We start from the raw sequence: 25238 nt of genomic DNA on the forward strand, positions 1-25238 counted from the left end.
CAGCTGGACCTTTGTCACAAAACTGTTCATATAACTCCCATCCTGAAGTGAAGGTAAAAGACATTTTTTTTTCAAATTAAAAGCAACAAAGTAAAAGAGTAAAAATGTATTCACCTCCTTTACAGGTCAGCTGCTGCTGCTGGATGGCCGGACTCCTATGAGAACAGCTGATCAGAGGGAGGCGGACTCTGGAGGGGGAGGAGGACCTGAGCAAAAACAACAGTTTGACTTTCATCCATCTTTCGATTCGGTATAGTGGTAAATGTTTATGATAAGACATTGATTGTGTGTATTTACTATTACTATTATTTAATTGTTTCATCAACTTATGCATCGTCCAAAAATCTGCTGTCTGCAGTCAGGAGGACCTTCTTGAGTTATGTCCTCTGTGGCGTAATGACGGGTAGCGTCCAGCAGGTGTCCTCAGTCTCCACAGGTTGATGTCATCATCGGTGTTTGACAAAAGGGTGTGAGCATCCGCCACTGGAAGGCACGCTCGAGGGCATGATGCACAATACAAACACATCGGCCGTACAGGTGTTTGGAGAAGGCTATAGTGGTCACTATTCCCACACTGACGTGACGCCATATCAATTTCAAGGCACCTGCATGGTTTTATCTTGATAAGCCCATAAAATATTAGAAATGTAGGAAAAACAGCTGGAGATCAGGCCGTGACAGAAGCAGTGCAATCCATTCTGGTGATCTACTTTGTAATCTCAATGTGTAATACAATACAAACCACTGATCCAAACTCTTGCACTTAGATGAGTTCATCTACTTGAATGAACCTGATGCCACCTGCTGATTTGAACTGAAGCATGAGAACCTTTAAGCTTGTGACCATGCACATTAAATATCTATTTGAGAACTCCCAGGGGCCCCTTAATCTCCCACATTCACTGCCTGGCGGATGGCATGTATTCATTTAATTAATTGTAATTTTGTCTAGCAGTAGGCACCACTAATATCACAGATCCCCAAGGTGGGTCTTGTTGTATTACCTGATGTTGAAGTCCTTATGGGCTACATGTCAAAAGTTACAAAACTTTCAGTATAGGCTATTTTGTCTATTTGGCTCAAACGGGTCATATTCCTTAAATGCTCGCTTTTTAATCAAATTACCATACTAAACTATATAGAATGGGCTGGAGATCACTGCACTAGATGTATACAACGCTAAAAATTGTGCTAGGCAGGCAGCATATATTTTAATCTGCTAGCATTCTCTTTAGAGTTGCTTGGGTGAATCTATGCAACATCTATTGCAAAAGCCCTATATACAAATCCTAAAGGTACTTTTTGTATCGTAAAATGTGCTTCTTGACCTCACAATGTATGCCGCACAGTTAAAATTCAATAGTTTGAACACTCAACGACAACAAGAAATACATGCGTGATCATTTTGTGGAAGCTGCTCTTTATTTGTAAAAGAAAGAAAAGACTTCAGTCGTTGTCTGCTACACGTTCAAATTACATAAAGAAAATATCTGCGGAGACAAACGCAGAGAAGATCCTGAATCAAACTTAGGTAGAGTCAAATTTGATTGAATTGCTTTCATATTTCATACATCTTTCACTTTTTGAACTCGAACAACAGTCAGTTTTGTTTATTTTTTTTTAATATATACACACAGAGCACCGATCAACAGTGCTCCTCACACTCTACCCCCGGTCCTCTGGATCTTTTATACAATTAATTTACATCAAATCTGAGGCCCCCTCCCCCTCCCGTTACCGCAGCGACAGCAAGCAGACACACCCCATCATCCAGTCACCCCCCCGCCAAAAAACTCCTGCTGAGGAACAGCAGTGAGGAAAGATGTGTGCAACATGAAGACAACTCTTTCACATTCAGAGTAAAGGCAGCCTTGAATACGGTCAGTGAGTCAATGGCATGCCAAGCTTAAAGCAAATGGAGCCCACCACCCAGTGCGACGCTTCAGATTCGTGGATGAAGTGTTTTTTTTCCAACTAGACAGGAAACTGGTCCATTGCAAATAACCCTTGGCACAGAACCGACTATATACTGTTAACCGACTCGTACCCCTGCAATTTAAGTACAACGGCGATTGTGACCTTTTTCGCCTAGGTAGAAAAAAAAAGTCTTAACACAAAACTCATAGAATATTTAGTGCTCTATCATTCCGCTTAATAGGTGTAATTTATATAATAGCTATTTTTAACTCTACCTCTCAATGATAGTCTGAGATGCTTGTTTAATGCTGAAGCACTCCCACAGGTGTTCAATGTACTGTAGATTTTACATTATTTTCCCCTTGCCCCACCCCCAATCTTAAACCAATAATCATAAATAAATACAAACAACACACAAGGAATGTCTACTGTAAACACGGTAAAAAAGACAAAAACTAAACAGGTGTAAACGCCATTAGCATCACTACTGAGTGACTGTTAAATAACTGCAGGGACTGGACGACTGATGATCGGATCAAGAAAGGGAAGGACCGCTCTCCTTTTGACCTTCTGCCCCCTCCCCGCTGAACATCAAAGCCTTTTACATCCAACCACAGTATGTCCAAATACATTACATCAAAGTTGTTCTCCGCACCCAGAACTATCTTTACAGATTACACTGTAAAATGGATTAGGAGTCCTCTTTAGAGGAGGGGTTTAGACAGCAGCATCACTCGACATCTCGGACAAGTTACAGAATAATTGGGTGTGGGCAATCGCCAAAAATCATCATTTGGACATGGTTACCATGGTTTCTGACAGTCGTCTGCACCATTGTGTTCTTGACGTTTCTGTGTTTGTTTGTTTGTTTCTGTGTTTGTTTGTTTGTTTGTTTGTTTGTTTGTTTGTTTGTTTGTTTGTTTGTGTGTGTGTGTGTGTGTGTGTGTGTGTGTGTGTGTGTGAATGTTTCTCTGAAGAGTTAGACTGCAACAATGACAAAGCTTTGCTGCTAATTGCTCCTTCTTCCGAGAGACACCTTCTCTTCAGATTACATGAACTGCATCTGCAAGACAGGAGACAGAACATATCAGTGAAAAACAAAAAGGAGAACAGAATTGATTGAAGCGGCAACGAGTAACTTTTAAATATCTTTTAAACAGCCTCATGTTTCCTCTAATAATCATAAATTACCTTTAACAGCAAATGAGACCATCAGTGCAAAGAAAGACGTTTTTATATAGTTTTTATTACTGCATTTGATCTGGTCGTACACCCAGTCCGATTTTCGGTTCACGCGTGCATGCTCTATGTTCACATATCCGTATTGGTCGCAGATTTCAGTGTGGCGCAGGGACGCGATTTGAGAAGCCTATCACTCCAGGTGAGGGAAGGGGAGCGGGAGCCTTGTTTGAGACAGTTGTTTTTCGTCATAATGACTGATAACGGGGCTGAACCATCAAAGAAAAAAAAGAGAATGCAATGAAGAAAAGCTAAAAGGGAGAGTGATAGTCGGGCGGGAGGGCGTTGCCAAGCAACGTATACACAATTTCACGCAGCGAACCTAGACTGCAGTGTTTACTCCTAAATGAATGAGCGGTAGCCTACTAAAACAAAGTTTACTTTCCCTCACCAGCATCATCAGATGACCATTATTCATCTGAAATAGTCATTATTTACAACATAAACACATTACCTCATCGTGATCCATACTAACTAACTGCCATCTCTCGTTCATTCGCTTTGTGTGAGGACACGGGGACTCGTTCAGCTCCGTGAGAGGTGACAATGCATCAACTCATTGCAATCAGGTGTGTTTAGCACTTACTGGCATTAGTTGATGCTGTGTCACCCATAGACTCACGGAGCCGAAAAGAGTCCGGTGCCCTCACACTTTCAACACACGGACACGCACCATATTGCTTCCTGATTATTTGAATCTGCACTCCCTGCACGAGCTAGAAAACAGCTTCACGACAGCTGGCGTCGTAATAATACTACCGCTTTTGTTCAAAGGTGTCGCCAACGTGCCGACTTACTCGTAGTAGCTTTAAGTAAAACCGACTGTTCGCCAAACCCTTTGCCAGAGTGGCATTTTCCAATCACAGCTTTACAAACCATAGCTAGGCAATGCTGGTCCATCAAAGTTAGGAGTTAAATGTATATTAAATTGGGATAAATGGCTGTATTGAGAGCAACACTCTGCAGATTGTGCTTTTTTTAGGCTTTTAAAACTAAAAACAAGCAAGCACCAAACACTTTAGGAATTCCACCAAAGTATCCAAAGCTAGCAATACGTTAGTCAAACCCCATTAGTTGGTTCACCTTGAAGCCATTTCTCCTAGACTGCTTGAAAATACAACCAAATATATGCTACGCAGTTAAACAGGGTTTTTGACAGAACAAAATAAAAGCCTGATTTTACATGATTCCTCTTCCCCCAGGACTAACTAGTTCTACACTACAATACAGGGACAACGATGTTTTCTTTGACATGGATCCTAAACTGGGGAGAATTTGGAGTTCTTGCATTTCAAGCAACTCATGGAGCTCAAATTAGGTTAATTTGCTAGCCATCTAGCCCATAAAATAATCTGCAAGTGCCAGTTTGCATTTCTGCTGGCGATTCTGATAGTTGGTCCTTAACAATCTGTGTCCCATTGTTTTAAAAAAAAATTACGTTAACACTGGAAAATGCATATGTGTGGTATAACAATGCAAAGCTTAAGTAGCAGCAGCATACAGACATAAATAGCACAGCAGACGTTCAGTATAATTAAATTCAGCAATGTGGCTACAAAGTACGAAAATATGTGATGACGGTGGAAGAATAAAGGGTTAGAAATAATGTGTCTGGCTATGTTACAGATGCAGCATGTGCGTCAATCCAGGCAACCAAGAGTCAAGATAATAAAGAAACACTGAAAATGATAAAAAATAGATATAGCATATTCTAAATCAGATGGAGAAGACATCAAGTATGCAATGATAAAAAAAGAGACAAGAAGGGGTTCTAGCACTGGGCATGCGAAACATGCAGGTGCACCCGCAAGCAAAGAGCATGCTGTACCTAAAGAGATGCTCTACAAGAAATCCTTGAGAGAGAGGTGTGCAAACGGGTCCTGTCCAGGGGCTCGGAGAGGACTCTGGCTGGAAGGACTAGAGGCTGCGGAGGGCTATTTCAGGAAGAAATACAGGAAGTAGGAGGACCAGAGGAGAAGTCAGAGAGTCAGTACAGAGACTGAAGGAGGGATAAGATTAGTTTGGAACAGCTGTGACGGATGAAAGTAGGGTTAATAAAAAGGAGTTGTCGGGAGGAGAAACGGGGAGTCAAAAAACAAGGGGAGATGATTCACAGTTTTGTCCCTGTCAGCTCCTGGAGAGCGAAGGGATCCATTGTTCAAAACTGTCATCATCCTCAACAGATTTCACACCACCAACAAAGCTTACACAGTGACTAATCATGGTACTAGACGTCACATGCACAATGGATACACCTATTTACCCAACCTGATTACTGCTCTAACAGACATTGACGTTCAACACAGCTTAGCGGAACTGTCAAACTGCGCTACACCCACCTGAGCACTAGACACGGAGCCAAAGGGGTTGGGAGGCCTCATCACAGGCTGGGAGTACATCATGGTGGGTGGATTCATCATCCCCATGGAGCCCATTTGTGGAGGCTGCAGTGTGTTGCACAGAGACGAGAGAAGTTTTTTTTATTCGTAAAGGTGTATTTCTTAATATTTGCATAACAAATATAAAGTGCATGGGTAGTATTGATGCATGATTAAGGCCGAATAAAAAATATTTTTTTATAATCGGTTGATTTGCTGGTTAGTTTTGGGATTTGGTCTGTAATATGTTAGAAAATAGGAAGAATATCATTATGGCCAGGAAGTTTAGTTATTTAAAATGTTGGTCCCATTAACAGGCTAAACACAAAAGATAGTATGTAGTATAGTATTCTAATAGATGACTTTGAAAAATGGACACATTTGAGATGCTGGAAGAACATTTCCTTGTTGTTTTGTTAAAAAATTGTTGCCGTTTGAATGTCAATCGACTAAGTTTTTCGGCATATTTGGATTGTTAAAATACATAACTTGTGGACTGTTAGACTGAAAGTCAATATGAAGACTATTCAGACATGAATTATGTGTTTAAAGAAAAACTGGTTATAAAAGCGCAACGTTCATGTGGTAGGATGGCCTAGAGGAAAAGGGGACGACCAGTAACCATGAGGTTGATGTTTCGATCCCCGGCACCGGACAGGAGGGTGTCACTTGTAATACTAGTGGTGGCTGGTATTACATATACGGACCGGTTCCCACCATCTCTACCATTGTGTCTTTGACCCTGTTTCCACCTGGCATTAATATGTGGTTCTGAGGAATCCGATCGTTATATGTAAATGTAATATGCTTGTTCACACCTGGCCTTAACAATGCGTCTTCTATGCGCGTTTGCGATCCGGATTTGAATTCCCCGCGCTGTATGGAAATCAGCTCGTACATCATTTCCGCTTATACACTCCATCTTCAATGTTTTCTGTTTTCTGTTGTCTGTTTACCTGCAACGGTGCGCTTTTATGACGTGAATTGTCGCGTGAATGAGTACGCGTTTCCGCCCAGTCACTCGCCGCAGTTGAGTGGGCGGGGCCTAATGTTTATGAGATGCGCATACGCGTTTCCACTGTTAATGGGTATGTGGATAAGTGGTCTCAAACCACCTCCGAATGTGGATAATTTCAATGCGCATTCAATGCGCATTGAGCGTGTTTCCACCTGTAGTTAGCGCGATCGGATCCTAAAAACCACATATTAATGCCAGGTGGAAACAGGGTCTTTGAGCAAGGCACTTAACCTCAAACTGCTCCAGTGGCGCTGTACTATGGCTGACCCTGCGCTCTGACCCCCTCCGAAGTGTCGTAATTTTAGAGGGGATATGCGAAAAGACGAAATTCGATGTTCCTCGCGTAAATTGACTTATCAAGATAACTTAACTTTCATTTCCCAAACAAGAAATAAATAAAGACAACCTTTTCTGTCCTGTCAAATGTAATATTAATAAGCCGAGTGTTCTTTCACTTAAAACTATTGAGGATTGTCCACCCTTCATATAATATATAAAACTCAAGGGAACATTCATAACAACAAAACACTCCCTTTACCCAGTTAAAGTGCATTTTATTAATTCTCAAAAAAAAATTAAAACTGAGAAAAAACAAGAAGCTTTTACATGAACTGTTTCAGCAACTTTAAGAACTTAATATCTGAAAAATATTTGAATAATTTCAGATGCTACACAGACTGTTGAAAAATGCTACTACAGTTAATGCACACATTATACTGACCATGCTGTAACCCATCATGCTTGTGGGTGTGGTGGCAGGGAAGGCCATGATTGATGGTTGCTGGAGGGAGACATAAACAGGCCAGTGAGAATTTATAACACAACAATGACAACAAATATTCACCTAGCAGCGTAACATTGCAACAACCAGCAAAATCAGCCAGAGCACTAACAGCGAAAAAAACTTAAAAAAACTGTGTGTCACCATGGAGACGGGGTTCCAGGTCGTGGAGGGCGCCGCTTTGGGCTGCCAGTGGGTGCCGCCGGTCATCCTCCTCTCCCCCGGCTGGCTCCAGTGGATGTCACTGTAGATTAAGACACTTGATGTTAGCACCAGTTTGTAACTGCCCTCGGAGCACAAAGCTGCAGCTGTTTAGAGCACAGCAGAGTGGGCGTGTTTGGAGCTGCACGGTGCCGATCCATCACTTACTTTCTCATCGTGCCGTTCCCAATGCCAAGGTCTGAGAGGAGAAAAACAAAATAAAAATCACGGGTCTATCTGTAAATAGTTGGGCACTTATGTGCTTTAATCAACACATGCTTTCATTAGAGCAGCTGAAAAGCAAAAGTGATCACACTCACTGCCCACAAGGTTGGCCAGAGATGAGTCAAGGTCATCTGACACCAGCTTGTCTGGCAGCAGACCGGACGACTGGAGGGAGCCGGCGAGAGTCGGTTTCAAGATGCCCCCAGAAATATCTGACAAAACATTCACAGAAAACAAACCAATTATCTTTTTTAAACCTATTGTTGACTTTGTCTGGAGTTTTACAATGAATGATGAGAAATAAGTCTGGGCCCCTCATCAGTCTCTTTTTGACAAAGATTGCTTTGCTATAGTTTGGTCTGTATCATCATGATAACATATGAACACAATACAACTTCTTCCCTTAATCATTGATATTATGTTGTGCAGTTTGATATAATGCCTTTATTAGATAGCCAACACAATACAAATGAAAGGAAATGAGTAGAAATAGAGACGGTGAACAGTAGACATGGTCACTGCCCCTTCAATGTCAGTTTTTGACTTCCCAACAAGGGGACAGCGATACATACTTTTCAGAAGGTCAACATTTCTGTATTATGAATCCTTTTTTTAAGTGGTCCTATGCAATAGTCTAATAGTTTGAGATATTGGATTTTTGATTTTCATGAGCTGTTAGAAGTTATCAACAAAATTAAAACAAAAAAGACCTGAAATACAGTAGTTCACTCTTCGTGTAGTGAATCCAGAATATTTAAAGGTTTAAAGAAGGAGATGTAAATATAGTGCAGGGGCAACAACACTCTGTTCTGGAGTCTAGGATGGGGCTGACTGTCGCAGGTGCTTCGGCTGAATCTGACGTCAGGAACAAATGTAGTGTGTGTCTCGATATCATAGTTTCAGTAAGTGGCGAATCATTGTAATTTTCATAACATAGCATTGAACGAAAAAAAACAGTGGATGGATCAGATAGTTTTTTTTTTTAAAACATTCATGTTTGTTTTTTGCCACGACTGAGTGACTTTTGTATAAGAGCTCCATGCAAGACTGTCCCCTGATTTCTAATTTAAAAACAGCCAAAACGGAAAACCGATGCACAGGTATTGCACGTTGACTTATGATGTAAATGCAAAATTCCTCACCATCGGAATCGAGGCTGTTCCTGCCTGCAGCATTGGCTCCAAAAACGGACTCAAAGTCAACCTGGAGTTCCCCCACTGACTGCTGTGGGGGAGCCTGTGGTGATGAGTATCCTTTGTAAGAGAGGAGAGAAAGAAAACAGCTGCAGTTACTTGCATTTACGTGATGTGAAAGTGACCACTGTTTGGACTTTTCGGGGTTTTTTTGGCACTGGACCGTGAAAGTACAGTGTTGGTCTCATATCAATGCCCTGGTGACCTGCACAGAGAGCTGAGTGCCACAGCATCAATATAGTGCTGAATGTACTCTACCTCTGAATAGACCTGCTACAGTAGAGGGCTCAGTGGGGTAAGGAGCCTGGTGTGGGAGGTGCTGGGCAATGGACACTGGACCACAGAAGGAGTCTGAGACGCCACAGGAAGCAGGAAGACACAGAAGAGACAGAGAGGAAGAAAAAGAGCAAAAAAAAAAGAAAGAAAAAGAAGGCATTTCAAGGCCAGGCCAGAGAGACAGGTGGGAAATGACAGAAAAATAAACAGGCAGGAAGAAGACAGCTGGCTAACATGTAAAACAGCTCTGTAAGTTAAGTTATATTCTGGGTGTGTTAATTAACATTTTAGGAGTTGTAGAAGGATTTTAAAAAACAGCATTTTAGCAAACCAAGAAGGAGGGATTAAAGGAGAGAACAATTTGACATTTTGGGAAGTGCATTTTCTTACAGAGGGTTGGATGAGAAGATTGATACAGCTCTCATATATGTATGCTAAAATACAAGCTACAGCTAGCATACCATTAGCTTAGCTGAGCATAAAGACTGGAAACAGGGAAAAGGCTAGTCAGGTTCTATCCGATGGAGAAAAAAAAAACCTCTAAAACATAATTAATTAAATATTGTCTGTTTAATTGTAAACAAAGTGAATTTTAAATAAAAGAAGTCACAGGGTACTGATTTATATTACCTAATTAATGCACAAATGGGGGGTATCATCGTGCAACCGAAAAGGAGAACAGAGGAAATGAAATTTACAGAGCAGATTTATGTGCAGTCACAGACAAAAATAACATGCAATTTAATTTCAGTTGGACAGATATGGGCATGTTTTCTATCTTCTCATCTAACTCTATGCAAGAAAGCGGTTTTCTCAAAATGCCAACCTTCCCCTTTTCCTATTAGTTAATGTCTACATTTCTACCATAAACATCAAAATAAAGCCCTGTGGGTTATTTGCATAATCCTATGTTTGCCAGGGCTCAGGAAACATAGGCTGAGATGGCGAGCCATCGTAGTACCTGAGATGGAGTGTTCTATCCGCACTGTGCGTTTGTAATTGGTTGAAACGGACGAGTTTGTGTCAATAAAGGGATTGTAACGATCTGGAGAATCAAAAATAGGGTTGGTAAAAGAAGAACAGGTTTAAACTTGAAAGCTCTATGGCATTTTTATATTACAATGCAGCACCAAACTGTTCATTTAAAGAGGGGATGGAAGGTATCACTAAAGCGGAATGGGTGTATGGCCTCTATAGTGGGACATGGAGGGACCTGGTTGTTACGAAAGAGGAAGATAAAGGCCACTAAAAATAAACAACACAATTTGAGCTTTGTATGAACTGCAATGAGGTGCACTGCACAGACAAGACAAAAGAAGATAATTAAAGACATAATCAACATTCAAACTACAGCAGCACAGTGAACATGCAGGAGGGCTAGTCGTGCTTATACAGTAGGTGACCACAGAGAAATGAAACAAGAGTGACAAGACTTTGGAGGAGAAACAAAATGAGTCGTTACCACCAAACATTTCATGAGCGGATGTCCTAGAGGGAAAGCTAACACTGTCTGAAGACACGACAGGTAAGTGAGTGGCATCGACAACGAGTTTTGACAGGAAAGGGTTAAGGTTTGGCATGGATTCGTCTCCAGCTTCAGCAGAGGTGAAAGGATCTAGGCAGGCAGAGGAAAGAAGAGAAGACAGAGAGAGAAGAGAAGAGATAGTGGAGAGAAAGAGGTGGACATCAAAGTCAGACAACAACAGAGAGAACGAGAGCATGCAGAACAGGTCACCAAAGTCCTGAAACATTGGTTGTTGTTGGTTGGTTGGTTGGTTGGAGGCTTCTCTTTACCTGCCCACACTGTCGCCACTGGAAGCCCCGTTGAGCCTGACTGCATGGAGGCCTGGAAAGATGACTGCAGGTCAAAGAGGTCACTCTCCATCTTGACAGCTCTGCAGAAAAAAAGAAAAAGAAAAAAGAGAATATGTTTTACCTCTTTATAAGCACTAAAGTTGTTTTTCAAATAAAAAGGTCACAGCATTGATTTCTTAGTTGTTGTATTTTTAAACCTTTTGGTATATTTTTACAACTGTGTTTTGCATACCCCCCTCTTGAATTGTTTTGCAGTTTTTGTTTTCTTAGAAATGGTTGACAAATAGTCACATGGCTTTATGCTTTAAAAATGTGTTAAATAATACGAGAGGAAATAATTAGCGGAGTAATAGATAATGAAAAGAATAGCTTCAATGAAGAGTTTGAGAAATTGTGACACTATAATAAATAGATCTTTACTATGACTTAAAAGTAATGTGAAAGGGCACACTTGGTAGTGATGAACATTAATAGAATTAGTACTAGAATGAGCTTAACAGTGAGTTTCAGCTCATGGTGTACCATAACTGCTGAATGTGTAAAAAAGCATCTGTTTGCAAAGAAGTTCATGACTGAAACCGGTGATGATATGAATGCTGTGATCACAACTTGTTTTTCCGCTGCCCGCCCCAAAGAGGCCATGAAAAATAAAATCAGTCACTGCAGGTTTAAAGCCTAAATAAAACGTTAAATGGTGTTTGCAAGACATTGCAATATGGGTATGAAATGGTTAGAAATTATATTAAAAAAAATATTTCCAAACTACATAGTGGATACACTGGTAATGTGAGCAGTACCCGTTAGAGCAGCTGGGTGTGGAGAAGAGGTCGATGGCTGGTGCTGTGCTGATAGTGCCCCCGGTGGTGGAGATCGGCGATGTATCTGTGGTAGCGAAGGAGGGCCTCTTGGAAAGCTCTTTGAGCCTCTGTTCCTTGAGTGAGAGCAAACTCAAATTCAAAAATACGGCAGCGACAATGAGAGAGACAATGCAAAGATTTGATGAATATACATTAAGTGTCTTTTTTTCTCCTTTTTGTTTAAAACATCAAAGCCACCTTGAGAGCTTTGAGTCGAGCCTGTTCCTCTTCAAGAGCCGCCTGCTTCTCCCGCTCATCCACTTTAGTGAAGGACATCCCCGTGCTGGCCAGAGATGACACTGCATTTGACAGAGTACTGGCCCTGGAGAAAAGACACAAATTCACACTGGATTGTTGACTTTTTGAAATCAATTTTATTCCTTTTGATATCACTTTTCACGATTTTTCTCTTGTGTGCAGTTGTCTCAAATTAATACTGTTTAAATCTGTACTGTCACATGACTAACGGGGACGAAAAGATGCTACACAAATAAAGTGTGATTGATTGATGAGATGTAGTAAGGATGAAGCAATAACTAAACTAATGAAATTTTACATCCTCGAGGACTATAAGCAGAGCCTCTGAGATTCAAGAAAAAAAGATGAGAGGAAGTCAGAGCTAGTGGTGGGAGGGATTAACGTACCTGCTGGCTGCGGTGGAGTCTTTGACTTTCTTGCCCTCTAAAGAGGCCAAGTGCTGCTCCAGAGCTTCCAACAGGCTACTAGGAGCCTGTCGTGACAAAGAAAATACACAGTCAGCAACTTCCTGAGATGCAGGAAATGTAGTCTTTATGTTGGACATCCAAGACCATACAAGACAGTGGTGGGCAACCAAGAAATTAGCAGAAAACACTAAGCACCATGAAATACACCACAACATTAAAACACAGGCGTAGATAGATGGCCAATTGATTAGGAGGTTCAATTTTGCTCAATAAAAAAAAAAGGTGAACTATCAACTATTAGTTACCCACCACTGATTGGTGACTGCATTCCAGCCAATAAAAAAAACTACTTTGGATGAGAGTTAACATCGGTGTGGGATGACGTACAGCACCATGGCGCTTTCAACAACCCCGGGGGCGTTGTTGAACTGGCTTGTGTCTAAAGCACAACGGGCCGGCCATTTCACAATCAGGATGAGCTACACTGGGTCACACCTCAACAAAAAACAGGGAACCAAAGTGAACAGAGATTTACCACGGCGAGCGTTTTTTCCTTCAACTGTTTTTATTTTTTTGCACCACGATGTAGGAGACACGAGTCGGAGCAGAGGCATGCAAAAAGGACAACACTGAAGCAAGTCACTGACATAGAAGAAGAGTGAAATGATAGTACTTACACAAACTGTGAACTGAAGTGGAAAGATAAGGGGGAAAATACAGAATATAAAGGTGGTGACAGTCAGAGAGGGGGTGGGCGAGGGGAGGAGGGTGCATTTTTAGCCGCAGTTCTCAGGGCTTAAATATTCATGTGAAACTGGTCCCAGCACAGCACAACAGTATGTGTGCACTTTGTTTTTTCTAATTGGGCAAACATCTAACTGTCACTGTTCAGATTTACTGAGCAATTACAGTGATTACTTTAAAACACCTTTATTTACTGTAGAAAGAAGAAGAAGAAGAAGAAAGTAGGGAGGGGTGAGAAGGAAGAAGAGGAAGGAAGACAAGAAGAAGAAGTAGAAGACGACCACCTTCGCCTCTGGCAAACATGCGCTCAAGAAGGAAATCATGCAAAGTTTCATATTTTTAAAAGAACATTAGTGTTGGGTGTGCTATACTCTATTTGGACAAAGACAGCACTAATTAAAAACGAGTTATAGTTAAAGATAGAAACAAGACGTCAGTAAGCAAGGACAGACTCCCTATTAAGTGTGGAAAACCTGCTGTTACCTGTGATAGGTCTGGAATGTCTCCCCGGTCGATGCCCACTTGCTGTCAGATGATGAAAAGAAAAAATTACAATCGAGTCTGTGCAGCAGTAGGACACAAACGCTGTATATCTGTAACACAAATATACTAAAAACGTGTCGTGATTTTACCTCTGCTACTTTGAGGAACTCTGATATCCGGGTCATCCGAGTGAGAAACTTCTTGTAGATGTCTAACCCTTCTTTACACTGGATCTTTTTCATGTCAAAGTATTTTTCTGTTTGGTGGAAAATAAATAAAAAATTGGAATGACCAAACAAAAAATTTAAATAAAATTAAAAACAAAGAGTGCGTTCAAAAGGTCTTACCGAGCAGGTTGATAATGCCTTCGTTGTAAGCAGCAAAGAGTCTGATGGAGTCTTTGAAGAGAAGCATGAAGGCCGCGTTGATAACTCCATTCGTCAGCTCGTTGGCATTGACCTGGGGAGGAAACTGTCGCATTTATCTAACAGCTTCTAACCACGGGGGTTGACGTAGGAAAAAACAACTGACTTATGCTCAGCCTCCACACCGCCATTTAAAAAAGAAAAGTAACCACTCGAGCTAGAGAGCGGCAGGAGGCTTCACCTTAAACTCACATTGAAATCAAGGAGGGCGTCCATCTGGTTCTGAATAATGGGGATGGTCTTGAGCAGCTTCTCTGTATTCATGGTCCTCATCACGCCGTCCACTCTGCGTGGATAACGTGGAGAGAGGGAAGATGGAGGGGGCACACAGATGGATGAGCAAAGCAAATGTGTAGCTCCTTATACATGGCAACAGACTGACTCCTTTGTCAAAATCATTGTGTGGCCGCAACTAACAATATAGTTATTGATTTGTTTCTTGATAAATCCTCTTTGTCTGTAATAGGTCACAGTTGTGATAAAAATTACCACCATAATAATGTCCCACAGCCCATGGCGATGTCTTCAAATGTCTTCTTTTGTCCGACTGAAAATCCCCCCCAAAGACATCCACTTTACATTATGTGTGACGAAGAAGCCGGAGCACTAATGGACTGACTGGCGTGGATGTTGTGAGTAATTTTAGATTTCTTTATTTAGAAGGGACGGCGCACATTGATAAACATGAGAGCCAAAGTTCAACATGTAATGGTGAAATGGGTTTAAAATTGGACACAACAAGTAGCCCAACAAAAATTGTCAACACATATTGAGTTGGTTCAATTTTGCATTTATCAAGGGAAAATTTAAATATTTGCTGTGCTACTGAATACATTTAAAGTTTTAAAGTTATTTGAATGACATGGGATCTTGGGCATTGTTGCTTTGGGAATTAGTTTTTTTCCAGGACCAACAATTATTTAATGTAAAAAAGGCTTGAATAATGAATCAGTAATAAACATAACAGAGTATAGCACCCCTGAAAATAAGCATTCCAGGTGTTCAGGTATATACAACAAAAAGGAAAGATATTTGCAGTTTAAATATCAGATAACTACTTACCCGCGTTTCACTTTTGTGAAGTCAAAGGCAACCTGTCTGTATGAAACAGCTTTCTCGTTCAGGTATCGACTATACCTCCTGATAAACGTTGACATGTCGTAACCTGCAATGTAAAAAACGACAGTGGAAAAAAAAATCCTTTTGAGATTTATTCTAATCGATCAAATGGTGAACACATTGAGAATGACTAAGAACTAAAATCAACGTCACCTTGTAACCCACTTTTGTCCAAAAAATTACTGAGGTTGAATAGTGTATTCCTTGAAGCCAAGTACTGCACAAAACGCTGTGGGAGAGGGGGGGAAACACATAATTAATAACACATCAATGTTGGAAGTAATTCTATTTTTGTAACTTCTGATGCCATATATCCAGTTCACTGTATCATCTAAACACAACGTGAAGCCGTTATGTGTCTTACCTCATTGCCATAGACCATGAGGTGTTGTGTGGTGATAAGTGACTTAAAGACGACCACCCAGCTGGTGCTGGTGGTCCTCTCGAACAGCGAGTCCGCCAGCTGGGGAATGTTCACATTCATCTCGTTGGTGCAGTGGATCAAATCTGAAACAACAATAAGATCAAATTGTTCAGCTCTTTCCCAATATACAGTAACATGTTTTATTATTCAAATATAAAGGCTGCAAATACACACATGTAACTACTGCTATACGCCTACTTTTTCAAGCAAAAATACAAAGATCCAACTACTTTCAGTTGCTCAAATGTCAATATTTGCAGGGATTATTTGCCCTCTAGTATGGTAAAAGTTTTAATATCTTTGTGTTTTGCGAGTTTTGGGTTGGACAAAACAAACTATTTGAAGCATCACCTTGGGTGGTTAATTAGCTTCTGGTTAAGTATGTATGTTTACACTATTTTGTGAAGACATGTTGTAGTGTAGTGCGATTGCTGCATGTGACCGTAAGTAAACTTACTTAAAACATTTATACTTTGATATCTGATTGTATTTAATATGATAAAATGTTTAACTGAAAGATAACCTTTAGTTAATTGTCAAACGGGCCTCATTGTTGAGCTGGCGAGCAGACAAACACCTGCTGCCTACCATGAACGAGTAAAGAAAAGTGACCGCAGGTACTCCACAAACTAATTTATGGAAGTCTGAGCCAAAACCAGTCTGTGTGATGTGACTCATTATACTTTGTGTCCTCCGCATCAGGTCTCACATATTCAATTTGTTCAATTTGGAAACATGTGAACAGCAACAACTAATCCCAAAATGCAGATGGCTTCTCATTATTGGATTTAAGTGGATGTGTTTTAGTCAAGACAAGACTAGAAATGCTGAATGGAAAATGGCTTCTCTAAATGCATCAAAAAGGATCTCAAAATAATATTATCAGCTCCTCTGTCCCAAAATAATTAGGGCTGAGAGAAAACTATTCTGCCTATATTTTGACAGGATCAACTGATTTATCAAGCTCAAATACCAAATAAATCTGAGGATTTGCAGCTCTGTTTAATACAATTATAAACTGTGGGATTGGTATTCCAAAAAGTAATTTCATAAATAAATAATTCATGTTTTAATAAGATAAGTTTTCTCTCCCTAAGTTTTGGCCTCTTAATTAAGTTGGCAAAAACACAACATTTCTAATATTATACAATTGTAAAAAAAATCCTTAAATCATTATTAAATCATCCACATTTGACAAAATATTCCCAATGGTAGCTCCAGCCCTGGCTGTGGTGGCGTTTTTCACATTTTAGAATCTACATGATTTATCCATAATGCATGTAATAACTCTACAATACATACCTGGGTTATAATCATGCATCTATTCTATCCTAAATACTTTGCAAAACAGTTTTTTAACCAATGATGTTTTCGACATAAAATCTGCATTATAAACAGTAGAAAGTAATGTTTGTTTATTTTAACTGCTAATGGCAAGTTGGCAACAAAACCTCCTTTTACCCAACAACCAGCATAAGGTGAAGGACATCGAGAGAGGTTCTGTCCCACTTTCTCAGCTCATATCTTCATGCTAACATCCTTGTGCTGGTTGAACTGTGTTACCTCAAAGCAGCCCGAGCCCATCAGTGCCAACAACCCTGCCAGTCACAGCAGTGATCAGACTCACGGGGTAATTGGGCCTCCCTTTTTCTGTCCTATATTTGACTCTTGGAAAGGCGAGGGGGACTTTAAGTAGGACAGGAGGATAACCTTCCAGAGATGTAGCAGCAGCAGTAGTTGTTAACTTAGTATGGGTTGCTGAAATGCCCAGAGAAGAAGATGATGACGAAGAGGAGATGAGCAGAGGAGGATACACTGACATCACTGTCATGCTACAATCAGCCCACTCAATATTCACAGTGGTTGACATTAAAGATTTCGAATGGAATTATGAATTAATTTATGGCACAAAAAATGTCTTTAAAAAACAGTTGTGACGGTTCATGATGTTGCCAAAGAATAACATCTTAATTCAGAAACCGTCAACAAGAACCAAAATTCTGGCAGGTCAGTTTCACGATCCTGTTTACTTCAATGTTCCCTATGGACTTTTTAGACACTGTTCCTCTGTTCAACAGGTGGGGTGCTTTTTTGTCCCCTCTAATGCAATGTTATAATTTTTAGGTGAATTTGGTCTAGGCTGCAGACCTAAATTCTACATAAAGTTTATTTATGATAATAAGTTGTAACAGTAGTACTGCCTTGCCCTGTACTGATCATGCATTATTAGGCAAAGTAAGTTTTTTTTAGGGAGATTTTGAACTGATATTTGAGAGTTTAAGGAATCAGAAAATGATATAACGTTCTACATTGATTCACCTGATTTGAATGAAGATTACGCCAATTATAGAAAAAGTTCTTGGGTTTCTACAATATTCAACATTTGAGAAGTTTGGCCTCTTCTGTACCGTGTCAGCACTAATATCACAACATTATATTATGTGGGCTTTATTGGGGGTCAATCCCCATCTACCACTCCCCTCATCTCTGCATTCACAATATATACAATCTACAAGGAGATATGAGGAAACATTAAGCTAATATTAGGAAAGGTATACAACAAACTTGCTGTTGTGTTTGACTGATCCTGGCTGTCTGAAACAAGACAACGTTGTGGAATAATCTTTGTCCATATACCATGTACTGTACTCTGTGTTCTATGAGGCATGTCAGCCACATTGGATGGCTGCTGGCTGGGTTTGGGATGAATCAACAGTGTCACCTCTGTGCCAACTTTCACTCACCTCAACATCAGGGGGAGTGACCTAAGCAGCACAACAGGTGCAGAACCTAGCCTAAATAATATGCATCACAAGTAGCCACTACCACCAGGTGAGGAAATCCGATTAATATTTGCCATTGTAATGAGTCTATTGTATGAAGATAAAGTTATTGAACTCTTACGAAGACGCAGGGCCTTCATAAAACCACTTTCATTACTACCATCGAGCATTTGCAAGAGCAGATCGATATGCAGAAAATCCACTGCTGCACCTCCGAGTACAGACAGACCGTGACTCCTCTGACTGCGAGGGCATCAGACAATCACACAAGGATTTAATCTCTTATGCTTAAATCAGGTTACATATTTGATGGAAAGAAGGAAGGAAGGAAGTAGGAGAACTTCCTTCTTTTGTGTCCTTACAGTGTGTCACCTTATTGTATACTGAAACATCAAGACCTCTAACAAGAGAAACAGCAGGTTTCACATTACTACACTGTCAAGCCTGAACTGACACACACACACACACACACACACACACACACACACACACACACACACACACACACACACACACACACACACACACACACTTGCCCCCTAGTGCAGGTGCACCACCAAGATGGGAGATGTGCATGGGGACTGATATTGGATTGCAAGCATTCCTGTAAATGTTAACTCAGGGCCTGAGTGCAGGGGGCCCCACCTGCTCACAATGCCTTCATAGTAGGCTGCTTCCTGTTATACACCGGTCACATAACCATTTATCCTGATTGGTTGCTATGTGGGCTAAATGTCCAAGCTAAATATCAAGGAACTGGCTTAATACCAAAAAGACTAGAGCTGGTTGAACAAAACCAGACAGCTAGACAGGCTAGTTTGACAGCAACTAATGTCAAAATATGCATTTAAATAATAATAATAATAATGATTTGTAGGCTTTAATAAAGGCTGTCAAAGCTTTAAACCCCTCTTATTTGTGCTCAGCACTATGTCAACAAGGCCTGGCCTCGGCGTTAAAACAATATAATCTCCAGTGAGTGACATGAACAAGCAGTAGGCTAGCTAGCCTATCCTGAGGCTTTGAGGCCTTGTAGGTAGCTCCTCCATCGACCTAACGGAGACAGTTAAAGAGGCGTTTGGCCGACAGTAGCCTGCGGTGCTTTTCACTCTGACTCTCAGAAAGATACTCACAGTCCAAGTGTTTCTTTTTCGGGCCCATGACTTCGTGAGTGGTGGCCTTGCATACTGTTTTGGAAACGGCGGATCCCGTTACACTGTGCTGGGCTGCAGTTATCCTGTCCGTAATGCTTTGCCCCGACATCTTCGCTCACTCGCTCGCGACAAAAAAGGCGTCCAAAAATAGTGTCCTGGTGTGAGCTTTATGAAATAAAAAGTCAAAATAAAACCTCCACCTCCTCCGCAACCTTGCCGGATTCTCTCCCCCCCACTCACTGTGGTGGCTGTAGCCTACAACTCAGAACTAGGCTATGGAAGACGCGGACCGGGGGAGGGCGGAAGAAAAAGCAGCGGAAAACAACAACAAACCTCACACAAATATCAGACTATGTATTTCTTGTTGCACCGCTCGTTTCCGTCCAAACTCATTCAAAAATCTCAGCGGGTGCCGTGATTGCAGGCTCCTCTCGCTGACTCATCCGAACCGGGTCTCTGTCTCGCTCTCATCCCGATGTGGCACACCGGATCCCTGCGCCTCTCCTCCTCTTCCTCCAGCCCTATGCACAAGCACAGCTCACACCAGCCCAAAGCACTGCGCTCCACCTCCTGCCGCTATACAGCCGCTGCCCGACTTTTACAGCGCTATGAAAGAAAAATACCAATACTATGGTAGTAGAGGGGAAATGGCTGGCCTGCTCTGCTCAGTCACTAGAGAGAGAGAGAGAGAGAGAGAGAGAGAGAGAGAGAGAGAGAGAGAGAGAGAGAGAGAGAGAGAGAGAGAGAGAGAGAGAGAGAGAGAGAGAGAGAGAGAGAGAGAGAGAGAGAGAGAGAGAGAGAGAGAGAGAGAGAGAGAGAGAGAGAGAGAGAGAGAGAGAGAACACGCCGCCCTGCAGACCCCGAATCAGCTCTTACACCGAGAAGTTCCCATAAGGCCTGCTGGCTGTGGTGCAGGTGTACACCGACTGCTCGCAGTCCAGCTGGGAAAGGGACGGGGAAGAAAGACTCAATCCCAGAGGCCTTGTGTGTGAGAGGATGAGGCCTGTATTGATTTAGGGCTGGCTAGACCTGACAGAGCAACGAGACACAGGACTGGCTATTCTCAATGCAACATGTCCACTCCACAGTGAATTCCAAATGACTTTATTTAAGTTTTTACAGGGTTTCACATCACTGCTTTGCTTTTATAGCCTACTGCAATAAAGAGTATTTTTTCAAAATATGATTATTTAAATGTAATTCACATGGCTGTAGCAGGGCTGCAACCGCATGCGGATGAGCTAAGAACAGAGTCACTCTAATTAACACACACTGTTTTATAACATTCATATTATCATCATCAATGTAAAATAGAAATCCAAGCAATGTAGGTTATTCTAGGCCATAGAGGCATGAATGCATGCTTGTAGGCTACTGTATTCACCCTATTCATAGATATGAAGTAGGCCTAACCTATTAGGCTACATTCATCATTTTATAGCCGTCTTTATTCCAGCACTCTTTGCACCCCTCATCCTCGCACTGCATTGTATTTTTGTTTAAAACTTCATTGTTGCTTCTTAAGTGTATTAACGTTCTGCATGCATTCAGAAAAAAATCATCGGCACACAGGAATATTTCAAAAATATTTACTCATATGGTGTCCAAATCGAATTCCAACTTTGCAAACAACTTAATCAAAACGGTCCTGGTGAGTCAACACAGAGACATTTTATTCTATGGTTACGAAAAGTGAAAAGAGATAACACAAACAGGTGTCTGGCTTTTGGTTGAGTAGCAAACTGTTTTTATGTACACTTCTTTATAGGAGATTATAGAGACTCACCATAACTGTAATACAATGTCCAATAAATATTTGGGGTTAGTTGCATTGTTATAAAGTTTTACATATCTGCAGTAAAGTTTGTTTTTCTTCAGAAGTAATAAAGCCTAATATAATCCTAATATTAATATTATTATTAGTGATTTGGAGAATGTCAATAAACCAGGAATTGTATGTTCATTGATTTGTTTTCTTATATAAGGTGCTTCATACATCAACAGCATAAAAAATCTGAAAGAAAACAGAAAACTCTCCAAACAAATAACGAATGTCTGGCGTGCCACTTGAAATAAATTAAAGTGGTTTGCTATTAATGCAAACCATTACGTTTTTCTGGAAAACAATCTTGTTCACTTAAACCTGCAGTGTGTAGAATTTTGGGTTTTAATTTCCCAGCACATTTTGTAGAAAGTAATTATAATATCCATAAGTACATTTAATCTAGTGCATAATAGCTGATTTTTTTTTTAGAATGATTGTTTTTTCCCTTAGAAAGGGTCTCATATGTCCATATTTCTGCATATCTTGGACCAAGGCCTAGTGGCCGCCATGTTGAAAGCGTCATGGTTGGAATGTCATCAGGTGCATTGTTTAGAAATTAGAATTGTTCTTGTCCTTGAAGGCCACTGTAGCTTCTGTTATTATTCAAAAGGGGTGGGGTTACCCAGGGAGCGTTGCATTCTAGAACTTTGTAGAACTTTCTTGATGATGTCATATTACACACTGCACCTTTAAGGCAAGTTAATTTTCCTTCAGACTTTCTTTTTCAACGAGCAACACATTTTGCATGTCTATGGTTCCACATTGAAATGTATAGGCTCATAAAAAGATGTATTATGCATATAAATCTATGATACATGAACATGTAGAGATTCACCTTCATGGAAAGTAACTGAGCAGGAATTTGTTCTTCTTCTGCTATACCTGTCTCTTCTCCACTGCATTTTGGAGCAACATGTCTGACTTTTTACAATACAACAGTTATTAGATGAACTTTAGTTATTGGTTACTTATATTATTGGATTGTAAATATCTCATGCATTAATGTGTTAATCACTTTAATTTTGCACCTGGTAAAAGCAATACTAATTGTAACTTATTTATATACAGCTGATTAATCCATAATAATCCTTCATAATTATTTAGTTTATTATATTTTGTATTGTTAATCTGCTTAGGCAAAGTTACTAATAACTACAGCTGTCAGATACATGTAGTGGAGAGTTAAGTAGGCTACGATATTTCTATCTGAGCTGTAAAGGAATAGAAGTAGTAAGTATGCGTAAAATGGAAATAATCAAGTTAAGTGCAAGTTTCCTTTAGAATTGTACTGAAGGACATGTACTTTGGTATACTGTAGCTGGCTGTGCGAGACTAGTTCTTTGGTAAAGTGTTGCTCAGTTGAGGCTCTTGCTGTTATGTGACACAGTGAGCACAGGAGGGCGGCACAGTGCCATTATTATCACAGAGCCTAACACAGAGTCTGCTCACATATACAGAATTCATGTCCACCCAAATAGTCACACTTCATGTTTTAATTAATGAAACTGACTCTCAAGCAATTAATAAATAATAATTATCTAGTCAAACTTTAGGTAATGTCATCATCTTCTTTGCTTTTACTATAACTAAAATGTAAGGCTTAATTTTCCTGCTAAAGCATTAATTTAAACCAAAACTAACTTATTCAATATCATTCTGGTTATTTGATCTATTAGTAAAACAAAAATGAATTAGATCTTAGCATGATTATTTAGCTTCATAAATAGTAAAATGATTAGCTTAATTATTTATTTTTTATAGCATAAATCCACATTATTTGGGTTTGCACATGGATAAATTAACAGTGTGAAGTGTGAACCACACAAATAGCTTTGGTTTCCTCTGAGTGATATCCTTGACAAGGTCGTGTTAAAGGAAACGCAGCACTCCCCACATGTTGTTCTCTAAATAGAGGATTGGGTTTCATACATTAACAATAAGTCAGCCTGTTGTTTTCGCTTCTCACCTGGGAAATTTTCACACATTTCAAGCCCAAACAAAAGCTGTATGCAGAAGCCTCAAGCAAAATCCCCTAACATTGACATACAAACTCTGCATTATTAGTGCATTGTATGGGGTCATATGAAAATGAGAGTTTTCTATTATCCTGATAATCATCAACACAATCTTAAAACTTTTTAAAGCATACTGGAATCGATTGACCTTACATAATTTTCACAGAAAGGACTCATATCTTTTCTATTCCATGACTGAAAAGCTGCAGTGCCCCATTAAAGCAATTCAAAATAAACCAGGAAATTACCTAGACAAAATGTTCAAGTCAGAAATGGGAAAATATTCACGATTATTCGAGAGATACCATGGGAGTTCTATCGCAATACAATCATGTATTATCAATCAAGAGTGCATTAAAAATAGTGCATCATTCATTTGTAAGTGAGTCACTAGTCTTTACCAACATCTGTGTACCAAATGAGGAATTATGTTTCACCCAAGAACTTTGTAAACTTCCCTGCTGCACAGGTTGAAAAAGAAAAAGAAAAAGAAAAAAAATTGCTGGCTCTGGAAACGTTAAGTTGCAGAGCGGCCTTTGATGAGGGTTTCCTTAACAACTGGAGCATCAGATTTCAGCCACACTCTCACAGGTTTTGTTGTGCGGCCTGGATTGTACGATTCAGATGTCTGTTTGTTGAGTCTACAGTAGATTGTTCAGGTTGATCAGATAGGCGATGAGCCTTTAAAAGTCTCTGAGCACAACGACCTGCAGGAGACATCCACAAAGCTCAGGAGAGTGAGTTCCACAGAGACTGGTGGTATTCTGGTGGCGTGCGATAAACAAGGTGTTCCTGCAAATAGGCAGCTGGTAGATGAGGTCTACCTTAAGCTGAAATAAGGGAGCTTCTCATGTATCTTTAAATTGTTTTTCACAGACATCACCTTTTATCTTAAAGAAAGTCATGTGACCGAAACACAAGCAATGAAAAATATGGCACATGACTAAACGTCGGCCAAATAGGTCATTTGATGGGTGAGATTTGTAAAATAAGCAGGATGGTGACGGGTTCTTTATATGTATTCATTTCATGTACATCCGGCCATCTGATCCTGGTCTACTTGTGAGTGTTTCATATTTGATTTCAGCCCTACCTCATCAGAGGGGACAGGTAAGCAGCAATGAATAACAAACACCTGTGTTTCAGGGGCCACTATATAGGTCCCTATGCGGTTTCAAGTCCGGATCTGAGTCTTACACGTGAGGCCAGATGCCAGGACGAGTCTCAGCCGAAGTGACAAACGATGTATGACGAGGGCAACTGTATCACGAGTGGGAAATAAACAACAATCCAAGAATATAACGTTCCCATGTGCACATACACAAAGATTCTTATTGTTTTAGTAGGAAGTTGATGTGAATTCACCTACAACACATGTAACACATTAATTTGCTTATGAGACAGATCAAATAGAAAAATAAATAAAAAAGTTTTTGAAAGATTTGCTTTCAAAATATTGAGATGGGCCTAGAGGTCCAGATCAACCTAGCGGGGGAGACCTTGGAAAGGAAGAACTGTGAAAGCATTCAGAACCACTACGACTAAGAAGTACATATTTCTAAATAGCGATTTTAAGTATTTTTCAGAGCAGACATTTTGACTTTTCATAGCATGAAAAGTAATAATGTTTCTTCCGGGTTTCCGATTTATTCAAGTGTCCAAGTAAGCCTCGACAGATGCCAAATACCCGGAATTTTTTTT

General features: G+C 40.3%; 1 protein-coding gene across 6 annotated transcripts; it reads right to left on the reverse strand.

The window, feature by feature from the left end:
* Positions 1–1415: 1415 nt before the first annotated feature.
* Positions 1416–20216, reverse strand: picalmb (phosphatidylinositol binding clathrin assembly protein b; the record flags this gene model as incomplete). 6 transcript variants are annotated; one of them, XM_080053530.1, is made up of 22 exons in its annotated part: positions 19677–20216; positions 15701–15843; positions 15490–15565; positions 15280–15382; positions 14410–14503; positions 14140–14251; positions 13942–14048; positions 13793–13834; positions 12545–12630; positions 12099–12222; positions 11841–11974; positions 11023–11123; positions 10691–10843; positions 10190–10273; positions 9211–9303; positions 8902–9012; positions 7855–7971; positions 7703–7733; positions 7478–7577; positions 7274–7333; positions 5496–5600; positions 4998–5090 (listed from the first exon to the last, which is right to left on the reverse strand). In XM_080053530.1, the coding sequence occupies exons 1-22, from the start codon at positions 19804–19806 to the stop codon at positions 4998–5000; spliced, it is 2199 nt and encodes a 732-aa protein (XP_079909656.1). In that variant the 5' UTR covers positions 19807–20216. The 6 variants fall into 6 exon arrangements, with proteins under 6 accessions (XP_079909655.1, XP_079909656.1, XP_079909654.1 ...); XM_080053529.1 differs by lacking the exons at positions 4998–5090; positions 9211–9303; positions 10190–10273; positions 10691–10843 and adding an exon at positions 1416–2980 and having other exon boundaries at positions 14140–14263; XM_080053528.1 differs by lacking the exons at positions 9211–9303; positions 10190–10273; positions 10691–10843 and having other exon boundaries at positions 11841–11968.
* Positions 20217–25238: the final 5022 nt, after the last annotated feature.

This window comes from Ammodytes marinus (genome assembly GCF_949987685.1).
Source record: "Ammodytes marinus genome assembly, chromosome: 3".
NCBI classification, from domain to species: domain Eukaryota; kingdom Metazoa; phylum Chordata; class Actinopteri; order Uranoscopiformes; family Ammodytidae; genus Ammodytes; species Ammodytes marinus.